At 36.9% G+C, this 18,437-nt stretch overlaps 2 protein-coding genes across 3 annotated transcripts in view; one reads left to right on the forward strand and one right to left on the reverse strand.

Moving 5' to 3' along the window:
- Positions 1-12,434, reverse strand: part of LOC140155848 (transcription initiation factor TFIID subunit 11-like) — a 35,480-nt gene extending 23,046 nt beyond the window's left edge. Inside the window, exons 1-3 of one of the 2 annotated variants that reach the window (XM_072178839.1) lie at positions 12,303-12,434; positions 5,532-6,025; positions 4,920-5,007 (exon numbers count right to left, since the gene is read on the reverse strand). In XM_072178839.1, the coding sequence (XP_072034940.1) occupies positions 4,920-5,007; positions 5,532-5,842 (399 nt within the window). In that variant the 5' untranslated portion in view covers positions 5,843-6,025; positions 12,303-12,434. The remainder of the gene's footprint in view (positions 1-4,919; positions 5,008-5,531; positions 6,026-12,302) is intronic. The other variant, XM_072178838.1, reaches the window with a different exon arrangement.
- A 285-nt stretch (positions 12,435-12,719) lies between these two features.
- Positions 12,720-17,585, forward strand: LOC140155847 (uncharacterized). Its single transcript, XM_072178837.1, has 2 exons — positions 12,720-13,374; positions 13,866-17,585. Exons 1-2 carry the CDS (start codon positions 13,207-13,209, stop codon positions 14,658-14,660), a joined length of 963 nt encoding a protein of 320 aa, XP_072034938.1. The 5' UTR covers positions 12,720-13,206; the 3' UTR covers positions 14,661-17,585.
- Positions 17,586-18,437: the final 852 nt, after the last annotated feature.

Consider the following 18,437-nt stretch of genomic DNA (forward strand, 5'->3'; position numbering starts at 1 on the left):
TGTGACTAATTCCTAATGGAATTACAGACATTTATACAGTGTGATATTGGTAGTCTACGGTGTTTTTATTAATGATAATCATCATGATCGTGTCATATATTGATTTCAAGTGAAAGACCCTATTTTTATCATAAACATATTGAAATTAGAAGTTCCAACTCAGTGTATTTCCCAAGATATCATCAAAAAACTGCCTAATTAGTCTCAACTATGGTATACCATATTTGAGACTAATTCGGCAGTTTTTTGATGATTTCTTCGGAAAACGATGTGGATGAAGTAAAGTGGGGAATGAGATTTTCAATCAGGTTACCCACCTTTAAGATACACTTTATTTTTAATTGCACAAATTCTTAATTTTGATTTTGAATTCCTCATTTTAATAACCCCACTTCATCCCCCCCCCCTTAATAAAAGTGACTGACTTGGACACCCTGGGCAATTATCACCTTGAATATGATAATGGTATTTAGTTATGTTTTTTCTAATTCTATTGTTTTTTGAGATGTTCAATGGACCATATCTGATATCTCAGAACTTGCTCTGCCGACATTGCGGCCCTTCTGTGTTAGATGGTCACATATTAATATGTGTCTAGCATTGTCTTACATCCTGCTAGGGTGACGCATATTGCTGCTTCATTCATAATTTTACCTGTTTAATGTTACATTTTGTTTATGACAAGAAATGACTATCATCATGATGGTTTTCATCAGCTCAATGAGGTAGAAACCAAGAAGTATTGACTCAGCCATGTTTGTGTGTCGCTCATGGAGGGCAAATAGCGTACCTATGGATACTTTTGTTATGCGCCCGGCAAACTCTGATTGTTGTTTGCATGTGTGTAAAGCGTTGTGCCAAAAATGTGTACTAAACGATGAAATTGCCAAACTAGTGTAACGCTCAAGCTTAAATACATAAATTATTGTTAAATTTCAGGCTCTTGCCAAAAATCACTGGATGTACACTTTTTTCACTAAATGAGCGACAAACTAAAATGGCAGATTTGCCATAGCATTTTTTCACATAGGGCAATTTTGAGCAAAAACAGAAGGCTCACAAGTGAAAAGCTGTGGCTGTAGGATTAATTTCTGTGACTTACACTAACTACTGTCTGTTGCTATATTATATTCTCAGACACAGGTGTACATACTTGGCGTCATGTCAATGCATACAGCGCACTTAATAGCAGAGGCTATAACAGCATTGTGTAGTGTGATTTATTTATTAACAATGGCGTACTCTTGTGGGGTGCACTTGTTGTTTTCAAATATACATGTCATGCCTGAGAATTAAATATAGGAACAGTAGTAAACTTGGTGAGTGTGATACAGGCTTGGTAATGAGTCATTATTATCAAACCTGGGTGTAAGAATCACTTTGATCTTCTTGCCCAAAAAGGCATTTGATTCTCACAAATCAGTTCACTGTTACATATCGTTGCGAGAGACTACTTGGTGATTTTGCCCTTCAGTTCAAAAGGTAATCCATTTAAATATCAGAGCCAGTGTGCAAATTAAGAAAATAAATCAGGTCATCCAGCGGATGACCAGGTCATGAAATCTGGTCATCCGCCAAAATTTTTGGTCATCCATATATTATTTGAAATTAAAAATTTGAATATTTTTAAAGTTAAATTAAAACTTTACATATTAAAAACACATTTTGTTAAAAATCAACCATGAATGATCCTAGCAATTAGCTCTAGGTCAAGTAACACTCCAAAAGGGAAAATATTAAATTTTTTTTTATAAAGTATGGGCATCCGACAGATAACCTGCAGTGAATTTCTGGTCATCCGCCAGCAAATCTGGGCTTCAGGATGACCGGACGACCACTTAATTTGTACACTGGTCAGAGCCATCCAATAATCCTGGTATACCCTGCAAAGTGCACACCCTGTGTTTTAGGGTTAGGGTCAGGATAAGGGTTATAGTGAGGTTTAGTGCAGTACGCAGGGTATACCAGAATATTCCAAGGATTTACATCTTTGATCTCATACAATGCAATCACTTATTTTAAAACTTTAAAAGTCCAGGTGGCATTCTTGCCAATGTACAGAAATTCCATCTGTTTTAAGTTTGTTTTATGTTTCTGCATGCTGATCTTGATGACATGTCAATACTAGCGCAACATTGCTTCCAGACTATATCCCTCGTTACACCGTTATCTGGTGTCGTAGGATTGATCTTGAAAACTGCCCTCTTGATGGCATCCAGTCGCACAGGATCCAGTGGTCTTTTGTGTCTCCTGCCATGACAGTTAGATATCCTCCTCTCTTGTTTTGTAAACAGCAGATTAGCCAGTCTGCGTGCAATGAACTGCCTATCATCTGATTTTTGTCGTAGCATCCATAGTACTTCTTCTTTGACAATGTATTGTGAGGGATTGGCCGGATCTGGTTCAAGTCTATTCTGTATCATTTCCATGGTGTTCTTTCCCCGTTTAGATTTCCACAGCGGGTCATGTCTGGGATTCTGATAAGATGTGCTAGGTCTATCAAAAGCAAAAGTATTTTCTTGTCTTGAGGATGACGTGGTAGATGATGGTAATACCTTGTCTGACTCAATGTGGTCTGTATCCATGGTAACATCATCAGCATCATGCTGCCAATCTAATTGGCAATCAGGCAAAAGACCAGTTCTTTCCTGAACAGCCTCATTGGCAAGAGATGGTAAACTGTCTTCTTGTTTAATATCAACAGTTGGGACTGATTCAGCTAACGGGCTAACAGAACTGAACACTGGAGGATTTTGAAGCAGTCTATGAACTCCACCAATGGTACTGATACCTATGGATGTATTTATGGTAGGTGTTGTATTATGCTGCTGCAAAAGTAAGGGTGCAATGTTGGTACCGAATCCAGGTGTGATTGTGTTTGCATTTGCACGTATAATAAGATCAACAAGTCTTCTTAATTCTTGGATTTCTGCTACACATCCAGGACAGCAGTTCTTGTGCTGATGACAGGCTTGTGATGTTTGTGTCTCTGCGGCAGGTTGTGCTTGTGCGGCCAGTGGTTGAGGGATAACAAACACTGTGGTGGAGGGAGATGTTTGATACGGATGCGCCATTCCTGGGAGAAGCTGTTGGAATGGCAATAATGGAACAGCAGGTGGAGCTTGAAACATTTGATTGATAGGAAATCCCAAACCTGGTTGAGAACCTGGTAATCCATATGTTGGTTGAGTGCCTGGCAACCCCAGTCCTGCTTGTACACCCGGTAACCCTAATGTCGGCTGAGCACCATGTAACCCTAATGTGGATTGAGCTCCTGATTGAAGGAGGAGTGGCTGCAAAGCTGACAATGCCTGTTGTAATGCAGTAGCTGGATTGGATGCTGTATCAGCAGCTGTTGACGGAATACTACTTTGGTGATTGATAGAATGTTGAAGCAAACTTGATTGCGTATGTCCAGCTTGGGTTTGGATAGGTTGTGGTGAACACGTACTTGCACCAACCTGTGAGATAACCGATGCTGTCATGATTGGTGGCTGCTGACTCGCTGTTGACAGTGATGCTGCCCTCTTTTGACCAGAATTTGCATCAGAGGTGACAGTCTGTTATCATAAAACACAAAGATGACTTTGTAAGTAGTCATTTTGCTCCCTGACTAATCAAGTCAGTAATTCTTTGTGATGTAATCAAAATAATACACATATAAGTTATACACTTAAGGATGAAGTAATAGCTCTTTGTATTGACATTCACACTGGTTACAAATGTACCTACTCCAGTAAACATATATGCAGACACATTATGCACTAGTCAAGGATCAGACTTTTTAATTTTTTTTTTTCAAAAACAGCAGTAAAATCAGATGAGTGCTAGTGTAATTGAATTCAATATTGTTTAGGCAACACAACACTTGCACAACTGAGTACCAAGGTTCCATAACACTGAAAACATTTTTGTCAGCACCATGAAAACAGAAAAAGAAAGAAAAAAAAAAATAAGGATTGTCAGTTTATCAAAGTACTTGAATTCTAGTTTGAAGTATTAGTTATGACCACCAGCTGGTACTGTAAATGTTAGCCAATACATGGGTTTATTTTTTGTTTGTTTGACAAATCCAAAGATTTTACTCACGACTTGAGGTTTTGCCCATCCAGGTTTATGGCCACTGTCTTTCCTGTGGATTTGTGGAATTAAAGTTGTTTTCAGCAGTGGATCATATGTGACTATGACACAATGCGCCATCGTCACCTTTGATTGCTTTGGTTCCCTTCTTGCGTATCTGTATCGATCCACTAATTCTTCTTGATATGGTATTTGAGTCTTTGTCAAAGATTCTTGCCCCCTCCCAGTTGATAACATGATGTTCTTGTGCAATGTGATCTGTGATAGCAGACTTGTGCTGTTTGGATGTGGATGCTTTTCTATTTGCCCTGGTGAACTTTGTGTCTTTTATTGTCTCAGAGTCTTTTTGATGTTCTTTTAACCGGACGCCAAATTGCTGTCCTGTATCTTTGAAGGGGATGTCGTATATAGCGTTGATGGTTTCCAAGATGTCTTTCGGATGAAGAATACTTTTGAGTATGTTGGTAAGATACATATCTGTAAAGATTCTGTCTTTTTGAAAAATCCTCTGAAGTCGTTCAGCCAGCCCTTCTTATCTAACACCCACTTTGGAAAGCCACAATCATCAGCCTGGATGGTGAAAGCTCAAGTTGTGAGTAAAATTTTTGGATTTCTCAAAACAAAAATAAATAAACTTATTACATGATCTTTTGAATAGACCATTTTGATCAATCCTAATAACCTTTGCCATTGAATGCATGATGACATACCATTAATGCACACATATGCGCATCAATAAAACGTCAGATGGGATTAATGGCAAAGGCTTTCTGGACTACCAAAATGATTTAAGAGATTCAAGATGAAGATGCAGTCCGGTACCAAAACATATAACTTACTCTTTTAATTGCTGCTTTGGGGAATGATGACCTCCTGTACATTTCATATCGATTCAGTTGCTCCTCAGAGAACGAAGAAACCAAAACTCTGAAACAAATTTAACAAAGAAAACAAAGTTAACAATCAAAGGTGGCATGTACTTTCCCCATGCTATTGCTGAAACTTAAAATCTTTCTCCCTTCCCTTTCCATATTTCTTTACAGATTTTAAATACCTGTAGTCATAAGAATAAGGTCCCACATCAGTTAATATCATTTACCAAGTTCAAAGTGTTATCAATTTTGGGAGTTGAAATGTTCACCATAGTGTAATTTCCATTTCATTTCTATTCTTAATTAACCAACTCCAAGATCATAAGAACAACACATACATTACATGTGATTTTGTGTGTGTTTTTGAGCACACAAAATCATTACTTGGTTGGTTCTTTGAAGTTTGAACATACATGTATGAATTCATTTCTTGTTTGGAGAGCAAACAAACAAAACACAGCAGCAAGCAAGCAAATAGCAGGATAAAGTATACATGACAATAATTAATTACTGCCCCTTATAAATATATATAGAGGCCTATGTAGGCAAGTAAATGTCTAGTTGTTTTTATATACATACTGCATTCTTTGTCTTTCTTCATCTGCCATTTCTTCTTTACTTTTTTCTTCTTTAGATGCATCGTCTACAGCCGTTGTACCTTTGTCTCCATCCCCATGTGATGTTCCCTCCTCTTCCATACCACTGGTAGATGTGCTAGGTTTATCTTTGTCATCATCATTCTCCTTAGCCTCTTCAGCAGGTGCTGTTGGCATCATAATTCCGGTTCCTTCATCATCTTTTTTCACATCTGGAACTGGCATAGGTATAGGTGGTTCTGGACTACCAAAGGAATCTGGTTCTTCCGGTAGTGAGGATGAGGAATCAGACATTAACCGCCGCCTCTTTGACTCGGGCTGCTGCTGTCACTGAGGTCATGTTTGACATCATCACTATCTTCTCTCAGTCCAAGGTCATCCATGTTGAGTTGATGTTTTAATTGGATGCTGTCAATCGGTTTCTATTTTGTTTCATTGTGGTACATTTACAAAACTTTCAGCTGAATCATGGTTCACCTAGTACAAATGAGAATCAGTGTGGAAATTCTATATTAATAACAGTGAAATGGAAGCCAACTAAACCATAGATTTTAAATACTGTTATCCATCTGCAGCAAATTGCCACCCAGCAACAATCATAATCATTGCTATAGTAAATTATTAATAATTCAGCTTATAATTGGCAGAAAAAAATGAAATTCGTAACAACTGGCGTGCATGCATTTGGGTGCAGCACTTGCACTCGTCGTAGGACTGGTAGTCTGGTACCTGCACAAGGTATTTAAGCTTGATGCATAAATTATGCAAATTAGGTACCATATTTTGATATGATGATAGAATGAAATTGAAGACTGCCAATTGCTACCCCTTCACCAAATTGCATCACTATTATATGCCTTACCAGTTCCGAGAAATTGCACTCACAACCTGGGATAGACACTGGACAGACAGACAGATGGAGGGAATGACGGACAGACAACCAGTAAACATATGTACCTCCAGTGGAGGCATAAATAAATAAATAAATAATAAATTTCATCATAAATAAATAAATTAAGGGGGTAGGGGCCTACTACACCCCTGTGGTAAATATGTGACTATTTTTGCATTTTCTCAAAAAATAATAACACACTGGTAACAAAAGTAATGTATATTATTGGGGCAAGGAATCCAATTACTACAATGAAATTTCAGTGACTCAAGACAAGCGGTTTAGTATATATGATAGGAAATGAGGTACATCCTAGCTGTACCTTATTTCTTATCATAAATAATGAACCGATTGTAAACACAATATTAAAATGGGGCGAATATCAGGGGGAAAAGGTAAATTGAACTTAGAATAATCATGGTCAAATTAAGTATTGTAAATGAGCACGGGAGTGTATTTTTGTGCTCAGAGCATACATAATTATGGTAATACTTTGCGTATAAGTACCCTTTCAACATACGGGTGAAATTTACTCATGGCGATGGCAGCCATTGTTTACAATTGGGGAATTAGTGATCGGTGATCGAATCGGCAGATCAAAAGGAATTGATCCGATTCAGATAAGGACCTGATCGGTCAGACACTATTCAAAACAAGGATAGCTGCACCCATTATGAAAATTCACACAAAACCATCATTTTCAAAATACATTGAAACCCTTTATAAATTCCATTTTTGAAAAATATGATCCCAAATGTTTCTACATCTACCTCTACGCTGAATCGCTGAAATGGTGAAATGTTGTGCGCTATTTTACAGGTGCAAGAAAAAACTACCTCCGCTGAGCTAGCTGGCAGAGACACGAGTCCTGTTTTACTTACTTTGTCAAGCAAAAACCAATTTGCAGTTTGTCAAATTCATGTGTCAGAATGTTTATATTTTGTAGACTGATAAATGTTTCCATATATTGCACCCAGGTGTCAGTGCTAAACCCCTCATGTGGAGCAAATAATATTACAAGAAGTCAATTTGACCAAACACATCAACCAATTTTCTGAAAAATTCCCCTGGAGGTGACCCTCTCAGATTTTGATGAAATTCAATCTGAATAATCTTTTGTGGCCACAATGAACCCCTACAAAATTTTGCCCTCATAGGCCATGTCATGTCGTTTTTGAGAAATGGCTGTTTGAAGTTTGCCCCGGACTCCCCCCTTTTGGCACTTTCTCGCATGAAAGTGTCATTGGCGATTTTGCCAACTTCGCAGCTCATAACTTCTTGTTCTAAACAAATATAAAGTTGCAATGTTGCATTCTAGCTAACCTTTTGTCAAATTTTCAGAATCTGGCTCTAAATTTCAGATATCTGCTTTCCTTTTTAAGTTATGAGCACCCAAAGTTGGTCATTTAATAAACGGCAAGTGTGATTTTGTCATTTTGGGGGTCCCCTGGTGCCAAAAATATGTGATCATATGACTCAAATGTCATAGATACATTGTCTATGGGTAGGCCCTACATATCTGAGCCCACGAGCAAGTTTTTATTCTTGCAGGTTAGAAATTTGATAAATAGGTCCATGCATGCATTTCAGTATATGATGACCTATTTATCAAATTTCTAACTTGCAAGAAAAAAGCTGTTGCATGTAAGAAAATAATTCTTACCCAGAAGAAAAAAGCTTTTGCACTCTAATGTATTTTTTTGGTATTTTTAGAATTTTCGAAAAAAATTTCAATTTCCGAAATTATGTTAGAAGTTTCTCTTTTATTTTGTTAGCAATAAAAATAACAATTTTGATGAAATGAGGCAAAATAAAGTAAAAATTTAAAACATTATAACACATTCATGCATTTAAACATTAAATATAGGTCCGATTTTCAGGTGAAATCAATTTTCCCCTAATTCCCTTTTGGGGGTAAGTGCAAGTGTTTTGGGTTAGGTTAAAGGTTAGTTGGGCTAGGGTAGGCTTGTATACATGTAGTAAGTTTTAGGGGTGGGTTTAACTTTGTGAAAGGGTAGGAAAAACATTGAAAAAGCTATATCTACTGAAAAATTTCATAAAAAGAGGATGCTAAGATCACTTAAATACTCCTTTAACATACAAAACAAATTGTAGTCATTTGGGAGTAAATTTATTTTTATCATTGACTTTGTAGTTATAGTTGTAGTTGTAATTGTAGTCACAATTTTATAATCATTTATAACTGTAGTTGGATTATAGTTGGATTTATAGTTGTAGTTAGAGTTATTACTGGATTTGGAGTTATAATTAAAAGAGTTCTAGTTCAGTCTAGAGTTATAGTTGAGTTTATTATAGTTATAGTTACAATGTATAGAGTTGTAGGCCTACTTTTAGTTTCGAGTTAAGAGCAGAATTAGGGTTGAATATTTCACTTAGATCATGAAAGTAAGAAAAATTAAAATTCCAAGTTTAATTTACTTGGATACATTGTTGAATAAGATAACTATAATTTGGAGATATGTGAGTACCAATTTCATATAAATTGACTGAATTGCAAAAAAAAAATTGTTGAAATGTTTGAGCTGTGCAAAACGTTAAGTGTGTAAAGCCCATTGACACACAAAATGGCATATGCCAGTCTCTGTGTACAAACGGCGTACACGAGACTGGCAAGCGAGTCTATATTCCATACATATATATAGGTATAATACAAAAAAAATTGAACTTTTTTTGATTCTCATCAAAGTAATCTCATATTAAAGAGCTAAATGAAAGAAAACAGATGAGGCATAAATGAATGTCATACGACATGTGGTTGCGGAGATATGCTAATTTGAATGTCTAAAATTTTCAGCCAATTTCCTGTATAAACTTTTTGTGCATGCACATATTAAAATGCTTATAGGCCTATACTGTGCATTGCGAGTACACAATTTTAAGAAACAAGCACTTGCTATTTACCAGTACTGAACTGTAAATGTAATCCTAGAATGTGAACATAAGGGCCTATCATTTTCTTTGGAAAGGGGGGGGGGGGCATACTTTTTTGGAATGAAAAATAGGGGGGGTCCTAACATTTTTGATGACCAAAATGTAGGGAGTCGCAAGATGACCACAGATAGTGTGTTAAATTCAAAAAGACTGAATACAATTTTAGCCTCTTCAGGGGATACATGTAAGCTGTATCAGTGGGTGGTGGGGGAGAGGGTCATAAAATTTTGTGGCCGAAATAGGGGGGTTGCAATTTTATTGATGCTGACTTTTTGTAAATTTGGGAGCCCCATTCCACAGAAAATGATAGCCCCCTAATATACAAATGAACATGTATGAGTTACATTTTGTTTTATTTCTGTTTTCTGATGCAGATTCCAGCTTTTACAGAGGATGGAAACCAGGGACTGTCTTTTAGAATTTGCAGGAGAGCATTAAATAGCTCTTCAAGAGCTGTTTAGAACATTTACAATAAAATGTAATGAGAGAATGGTCAACTAAATCACTCTCCTATATCCGATTTAAGGAGAGCAGTGGAGAGCGATTGCTGTCGCTCTCCTCAAAAGGCAGTCCCTGGGGAAACCGCAGTGAGGGCCAACACCAAATGCAAAAATAAAGAAAAACTTATTAAAAACGATGAAATTTGTGTTCAAGTGTCTTATTTTTATTTTTTTGTCATTGAAAAACTCACGGTTTTGATACTACCCACCGGAGTATATCTTTTCACTGATACAAGGGGGATCATTGCGGAAACTCGAGGGCTAGTTCACTTGATCATCAGAATGGGTTCACTCCTGCTCAAGTATGAACCCCCCCTGCCCCTTCCCCCAGCTGCTCAAGTATGAACCCCCCCTGCCCCTTCCCCCAGCGTAAGTTTTGTCTTGAGCAGGCACCCTTTGGAGCACTGGCTGGCGATGCTCCCTATTCCAAGATCATTGCGGAAACTCAAGGGCCAGTTCACTTGATCATCAGAATGGGGTCACTCCTGCTCAAGTATGAACCCCCTGCCCCTTCCCCAGCTGCTCAAGTATGAACCCCCCTGCCCCTTCCCCAGCGTAAGTTTTGTCTTGAGCAGGCACCCTTTGGAGCACTGGCTGGCGCATGCTCCCTATTCCGAAGATCATTGCGGAAACTCAAGGGCCAGTTCACTTGATCATCAGAATGGGGTCACTCCTGCTCAAGTATGAGCCCCTGCCCCTTCCCCCAGCTGATCAAGTATGAACCCCCTGCCCCTTCCCCAGCGTAAGTTTAATTGAGCAGGCACCCTTTGGAGCACTGGCTGGCGATGCTCCCTATTCAAGATCATTTGCGGAAACTCGAGGGCCAGTTCACTTGATCATCAGAATGGGGCCACTCCTGCTCAAGCCCCCCATGACGTAGCGTCATAGGAGTACGCCCCCCCCCCCCATCAATTTGAACTTTTAGGAAATCAAATAGGAAAATGGCAAAAAACAATGTAGTCATTCAGCATCTATCATAGCAAAAATCTGCTAGCGCTATGCATGATGGGATAGGAATAGGAAAGGTCCAAATTTGCTTCTTCCCCCGACTCATAGTCGGCGCAGAATGAGAATCTATCCCAGCATCCACAGCATGAGCCCATTCAATTAGTACCGTGATACATAAACCATGCCGGGTTAAACATGTTCACTCACTGGCAAAAGTCGCCGAATTCGTACTACACAAAGTCCCCAGGTTATTCACTTTTTGCGCAAGCCATCCATCCAATCTCATCAAACCAAACATTTTTATGTACAAAAAACTACCTTTATATACCGCGTGCTCATTTAACTTACCGCTCAACTCCGTTAATTAGATATTTGGAGAGTAATTTCCGAAAAAAAATAGATCGAGATCGTCACTTTCAAACCTACTAGAAAGTCGCCAAAATTTGCAGCGACCACGTGCGAATCATCTGACCTCTTCCGGGTTATGATCAAGTTAAACCTTTTGACTTGACCTTGTAAGCTTTGGAATTGTTTCTAACTCGATCTAATTCCCCCCAAATTTTTTTTTTTTTTTTTTTCCGTAAAATTTACTACCGGTAATGAATTTCCAAAATGGCGCTGGTGCGCGATTTCCTATGCTGAGAGAGGCTGAATATTGCGCATGCTCAGGTAAGGAATGCTCACATACCTAACATATACCTACATGTACTACTAATAGGCAACCCAGGCAAACCTTAGTTAACACATTTGCTAGTCAGCCAAATTTAAAACAAGTGCCCGAAGAAAGAAACCTACATAAATATGTTTTCTATACTTCACTTGACCCAAATATGTGATTTTTTATGGTGATAAGTCACCCGCACATGGAATTTTAGAGGGATTTGGATAGCAGTTCCATTAAAAAAAAGCTGCTAGATCATAATGAGACTTAAGATCTAGAAACACCCCCGAAATGCCGTTTTGGGGAATTTTGCTAGCTGAAACTTTTTGATGAAAGTCAATCTTTGACAAGATGTAACTTTGCTACGGAAAGTGCTATGAAAAAATGGTTTTCAGTTTTGGCTTTGTTTTAAAGGGCTTTAATTTGATATATGAAATGATGCAGTTTGATGGCAAATTTGAATTCACCTGACCTGTCCTAGCATACCTACTACTAACTTGATGTTCATGATATGATGTTTGTACTTGTAGTTAACAAAATTCGGCATTCCTTTTACTTTTAGGTTTTTTATTTTTACATGTAATAGCTGCCTTCTGGGTGGGTTAGGGTTAGGGTTATAACACTGTACTTCCACAAGGCAGCTATAACATGTAAGAATAAAACCCCTAAAGAAACGCCCAAACATGCAAAATTCAACATGAGAAAAAATTCTAGGTATGAGTTTCTGAACTAGCTAAAACCAACTAAACCTAAAAGTCAAACATTAAAACAGAAACTGGTAAATAGTATTATATTACTCACCTGGATTGAAGGTAGGACTAGTATTTTGGTAGATATATGGGTGTTTATTCACGACCAAATTCATTTTTTTTTTTTTTTCAATTCGTAGCCATTTTAGGTCAACTATAAACAGCTCGTGGTAAGAAAACATCATCTGCAATCTGTGTTCCTTGAAATTATAATGGTCGAAGAACTATGGGAGTGCTAACTTTGTCTTCTGTACATGAGATAATTTGGTGTCGGGGAAATGCTTGTTTGTTTCCACAGGAAGTAGATTTTTCTTGTCGAAAAATGCTCATTCTTTTTTAATTTGATGCAGGAAATATTATTATTATTATTATTTCAGAAAAATTATAATGCAGTATTATTATTTAGATAAATCTACTGAGATTGACTCTGTCGTGATATCAACAGTGGATAATTTCACAATGACGTAAGGTCTATTTTTAGCCCTGACAGACAGGAAAATAACAACAAACAACCTGCATGCTGATGCAACGTGTAAATCGTGGTGCAATCGTTTGTATTTCCCTATATAAAAACTGTAAGTCCCATATATTATTCCACAACCACCAACAAAATACGACATGGGATAAACATTTAGAACAGTAACCAGACCCGGCGGAGGAGGAATTTTGAATTATTTGGAGATGGAGAAGAGGAAATAGCTTCGAAACTGATCTGATCACATCATCCCCTATTGCGTTTTGCACTTGCAGCTGGAGGGGACTTAGTGTGCAAAAATTTAAGTTGACTCTAGTTCATGACTTCCAATATAGAGACACAATCGTTTAACCAAGGGTTAAGCGAGATAGTCAAAATTCACATGATTCTAAGGTAGCATTTATTAATCCACACTCCTACCATAGTCTAGAGAGAACATTTGCCAGTTTTATTTTGTGTTTGAAAACGACGCGACAACAAGATGGAGAACCGGACTTTGGCCAAAGATTTCCACCAGCTCCTGAAGAATATCCAAGGGATGTCTGGTGGTCAAGCTGCTGTGACAGATTGGGAAGATGATCTTACTTGCATCAAAGTGACCATCACTCCATCTGATGGATTATACAAGGGTGGACATTTCATTTTTGAGGTAAGCTTCGTACACTGTTATTGTTGTTAAAAATACCCATGGAAAAATAAATAGTACTATTTAAAAATTGTATATTAAATATAGCAAAAGTTGCAGATATGTCATCATGTGATGCAACATAAATATAAAAGAACAAACAAAAAACTAAAAATAAGTCAATACACAATGTACATATTACATGTATACAAACTATTAGTTTAATCAATTTATATTGGACTTACTATTTCCGATATTATCTGGCATCCGTATAAATCAAAAACTTAACTAAACCACAACTTTGCAAAGGAAATGTAAACTAGAAACTGAAACCTGAGTCATAAAGAGCTCTACCAGTACCACTGATGTTTTACTTAAAATTCTATTGTGAAAAACCCTGAAAATAGTATTTTTAAAAGCAAATTGGCAAGGATTGGGTTTTCTTAGTTTTATAACTTTTTTTAGTATTATAATAAATTAAATAAGAAGTATGTTTTCTACTTTGTTTTCTACAGGTGAAACCAGATGCAACTGTTTTTAGCAATCCACCACGTGTGTTCTGTCAAACCAGGATCTATCATCCCAACATAGATACCCTTGAAGATGACGGAGAGGTGTGCCTCAATCTACTGGATGAGTTCTGGACTGAGGAAAGGGATCTGGAGGATGTAGTTCAAGGAATCCTGTTTCTTCTGTACAACCCAAATTTGGAAGATCCTCTTACTTGTATATTTTCTCCAGATATGTCTGAGGAAGAGTTTGAAGAAAATGTCAAGATATCTCTAGAGGGTGGGTGCATTGAAGGGTATCAATTTTCAAAACATCAAATAAATCTGGTAGATGATGCGGGCAAGAAAGAGGATGTGGTAGAGTGTGGTATTGAAGTACGGGGTGACCCCGATGGTGCTGAGGAAGAGGTGTGTGTTGATGAGATTCAGAGAAACGGTGAGGAGGAAAATGTGGGTAATGTGAAAGATAAAAATGAGTGTGTGAATGACGTAGTTAGTGAGTGTATACAGGTACATTGTGACATGGATAATAAGTGCAATGAAGAAAATGAGAGGGTGAATAGAATAGAGTGCAATATGTGTGAGGAGGATGACGGAACCCCTGTGGATGGCTACCCATGGGTACAGGTCATAGATGATGTCAAAGCCAGAAAAGATGCGACTGCAGGCAGCGCTATTATAAATAAACCTGAATGTGCTTTGAGAAATAGTATGAGCTACCAAAGAAGAGAAGATAGAGGAAGACTGAACTTTTGGTGGGGTGTTGCTATAAGGAGGGTGCGTGGATGGAATGTGTTCTAAAGAGTTATTTTTAGAGATTATACCCAAAGATTATCCGGAAGTACCCCCCCCCAACACAACACAAAAGTTGGCAATCATGAGAGTTACCAAAAAGTGCGGAAAAGGGGTAATGTTTTTACCAGTAGCAAGGACTGTGAAATTGGCAAAATAGGAGGTATTTAAGTTGGATTGTCCGCGAGATTTGACTGTGAAATCAGCAAAATAGGAGGTATTTAATTTGCACTGTCTGCGAAATTTGGATAAAAGGGAAAATCTAGTAATTTTTTGACAATATTTAGTGTCATTGAAAAAGGGGTGTTTGAAATTATAGTCATTTAAAATGGGTGTTGGAAATTCTAGTCATTGAAATTTGAAAACCACACAAAAGGGGTTGTTTTTGGCCCAATTTTGTCCTTGATTTTGTATGAAAAAAGGGGTAAATTTGATGAAAAATCATTGCAAAAGGGGTGTTTGAAAGATTTGGTAACTCTCATGGTGGCCAACTTTTGTGTTGAGTTGGGGCGCCGGGAAAGTACCTGCTATTTGCCCTATATGAGCGATACACAAACTCGGGATGGGAGTTGGTACTCTTTGGTTCTACCTCATTGGTATTTCTAATCACAAGGGTGGATAAGAGATGAAGTGACAAATAAGATGTACCCGGTACTTCATGTATGAAAAACAATTTGTAAAAATATGCAGAATCTGGTGCTACACATGTTAATTTGTTTATTTGATTGCAAAATGTTGTTTAGGTAATTTATAATTCTACTGTTTGAGTAAATTTAATGTGGATTTGTTTTGAGCTATTGAAATACATGTATGCATCAGAGAGCCATGGTTCTGTTCATTGTTCAAATGTTACCACGAAATGAGAATAAAGTTGCAAGTTGGTGGTTTTGAGACCTTCATTGTTTGAAGACACCTGTATAGTCAGTGGTATGTCCTATGTGAATAGGGAATATGCTGTACTCTGTATTCAATTCTGCAAAGGACACTAATACTGCTGCCAATACAGGTGTCTTTAAAGCAAAGAACATCAACTTAACAGTTGGAAAGTCTTGACACTCCCAACTTGCGACTTTACGCTCATTTTGTGGAAGCAGGTCACAAATTAGTGTTTGTCAAGTAGTGGATGGTGTACACTGTACAGTATGATTGAGGTGTGGGTGGGCGAGTTCTTGATGAGCTGTGTCTGTGTGCCATGCAAGTTGTGCAGTTTTATAGTGCGCCACTCATATTTATTTACTGATTCTATTTTGTGTGATCCATTCTATAGTCTGTATTCTGTTGCATTCCTCGATCGAGGCAATAAATAAAATTTTGTGAGTTTTTCAATTTCTGCTCATTTTTACAGGACTCTGATATGCTAGTTGGATTGGGATTCCTTTCCTTGCATTATTTCTTTTTAACATTTGTACTTTAATACTTATCATCATTACATTCAGAGATACAATAAAAACAACGTCAAAATTACTGCCTCAATGAATGAATGCAAACAGACTATAAGCTACTATATAGGGGTCCCTGCTACTCAGTTGAAAACATTTGTTTGCCATCATGGTATGTTTGTTGGTCATCAAAATAGCTTATTAAAATTTGAAATGTAAACTAAGTTAATTAACCCTTCACAATTAAATCATGTGTCTTCTTTCCAAATGAAGGGGAAGTTGAATGGAGATATATATATCAAGTGTTTTACTCTCTGTAAGTTCATAATCAGGAAGGAAGGAAGTGTATCCTAATAATTTCTAACAAATACAATTCAATTAAGCCAGATATGAGGTGTGAGAAATTAACACAATCATTGTAATGATAAGTTAACACTAGCTTATCTGAATGCATGAGAGAGGCACCTAAACAGAGTTTACTGTATTGGGCATTTTTCATTTTGATAATTTTGTTTTCTCCTATAGAATTATTTTTCTTCCTTCAACTTCCTTCAAAATTCCTTCTTCAGTTGATTGTACCCCCAATGCCCCAGTGGTGCACAACTTTGTTCAAGTTTGTCAAAGTGACAGGGCTGGCTTGGATTTTTGTCAAGTTTACTTGCTTGCACATGAAAATGTAAGACTAGTGGTAAGAAAAATGGAAGCAGAGATCAAAATCACTGTGAATCACCTGAAAATGTAAAAGATCTGATTTCTTTCTTCAAAATTTCTGAAAGGAAATGAATGTTTGGGACTTTCTTAATCACATTTTGGTCCATTGAAAGTGGTCATTTTAGGGTCACTCTTGACTGTTTTATGAGCATTGAAATCCAACCAAGATCCATGTGTGTCTTATGCAAGTGTCAATTTGAAGCTTGAACCTACCCACCTCAATCCTCGACTTCAAATTGATGCTTGCTTTAAACCATGCTAGATTAGACCGAATCTGACTGATGTAGATATATGTATATTTGGAACTTTCAGTTCATGTTTTTCTGTTGTGTGTGTTCTTTCATGCCTTATGCTATTACCAGGTTAAACAAAATAATAAGTGTGCTAACCAGGTTGACATGTATTACACAAACTATAATCAAGTCATTGCATTTTACTTAAATTGGCTTTTTTGGCAGCTTCATAATCTGAATGCTTGTAAATTACAGTATAAAATAATAATTATGTTCTGTTCAAGTTGACTGCTATAATATTTTATAATGTATATTTGGGATTGTTCTATACAAGTATTTTCCTGTATTAAAAACTGTTGTGTTTGCATGCTTTAATGCTATCACCATGTTAACCACTATTGTTAAACTAATTCTCCATCTATTTTATGAACATGGGACCCCTACCAAGATCCTGATGTACATGTACTAAAACTTATATAATTTCTATTTTATATGTATATTCTGTACGTATAATTTTCTGTTGTGTGTGTTCTTTCATGCCTTATGCTTTTACCAGGTTAACCAATATGTAATCAGGTTAACAGGTTATTAAACAAAAGTTTTCACTGCAATCTGAGTGTGTAGGCCTACATGTTATTCTCTTTTTCCCAGAGCATGTTTTAGTCAGGGGCTTTAATTAGTATTAATAGAGTATTAGTGAACGAAGGGGTGTTGAAAATGTTCCTTTACATCCATCAGTTATCGACTTCTACACTGCAAAAACAAGTGTTTATATTTAAACACCATATTGTGTTTATCAGAGCAACACTTAATAAACACATAATTCATGTTAATGGTCAAACACTAATGTTCATAAATTAACACTTGGTGTTATATTACAAACACTAATGTTTGTAATATAACACCAAGTGTTAATTTATGAACATTTATGTTAGAACCATTAACATCAGTGTTAGACCATTAACATGAATTATGTGTTTATTAAGTGTTGCTCTGATAAACACAATATGGTGTTTAAATATAAACACTTGTTTTTGCAGTGTATTTCATTTCAGCATAAATTGCAGGTATGTTTTATTGCAATCTATTACAATGTAGGGCCTACATAAAACTGATCCGCCGGAAAACTGATCAGCTGATGCATAACTCAGCAACTTGTAAATAACTGTATTGTACATTACTAAAATATTGTTTTATATTTCAATGCAGAGTTTTGCATTAAAGTATTTATAAAAAGTTATAAAATAAATAAAACTAAAGAAATTAATTGGTCTTTTGTGGTTTCTCAAATGCATTTTTGCCTCTCATATCCATATTATTGTGTTACCTATTTATAGGCGCACATGACTTAAATGATTATGATATCAATACACATGACCACTTTCAGTTGGTTGTAAGGAACGTCACCATTTGTCTCGCCTCAATTTGTTCATAGAACATCAACATGTATGAAAGAGATTTTG

The sequence above is a fragment of the Amphiura filiformis genome, chromosome 6 (assembly GCF_039555335.1).
Source record: "Amphiura filiformis chromosome 6, Afil_fr2py, whole genome shotgun sequence".
NCBI classification, from domain to species: Eukaryota; Metazoa; Echinodermata; class Ophiuroidea; order Amphilepidida; family Amphiuridae; genus Amphiura; species Amphiura filiformis.

Excerpts from the sequence above, each read along its gene's own strand:
- LOC140155847 (XM_072178837.1), top strand. The coding sequence starts at position 13,207 with ATGGAGAACCGGACTTTGGCCAAAGATTTCCACCAGCTCCTGAAGAAT. Across the intron at positions 13,375-13,865 it reads GTGGACATTTCATTTTTGAG|GTGAAACCAGATGCAACTGT; the intron begins GTAAGCTTCGTA and ends TGTTTTCTACAG.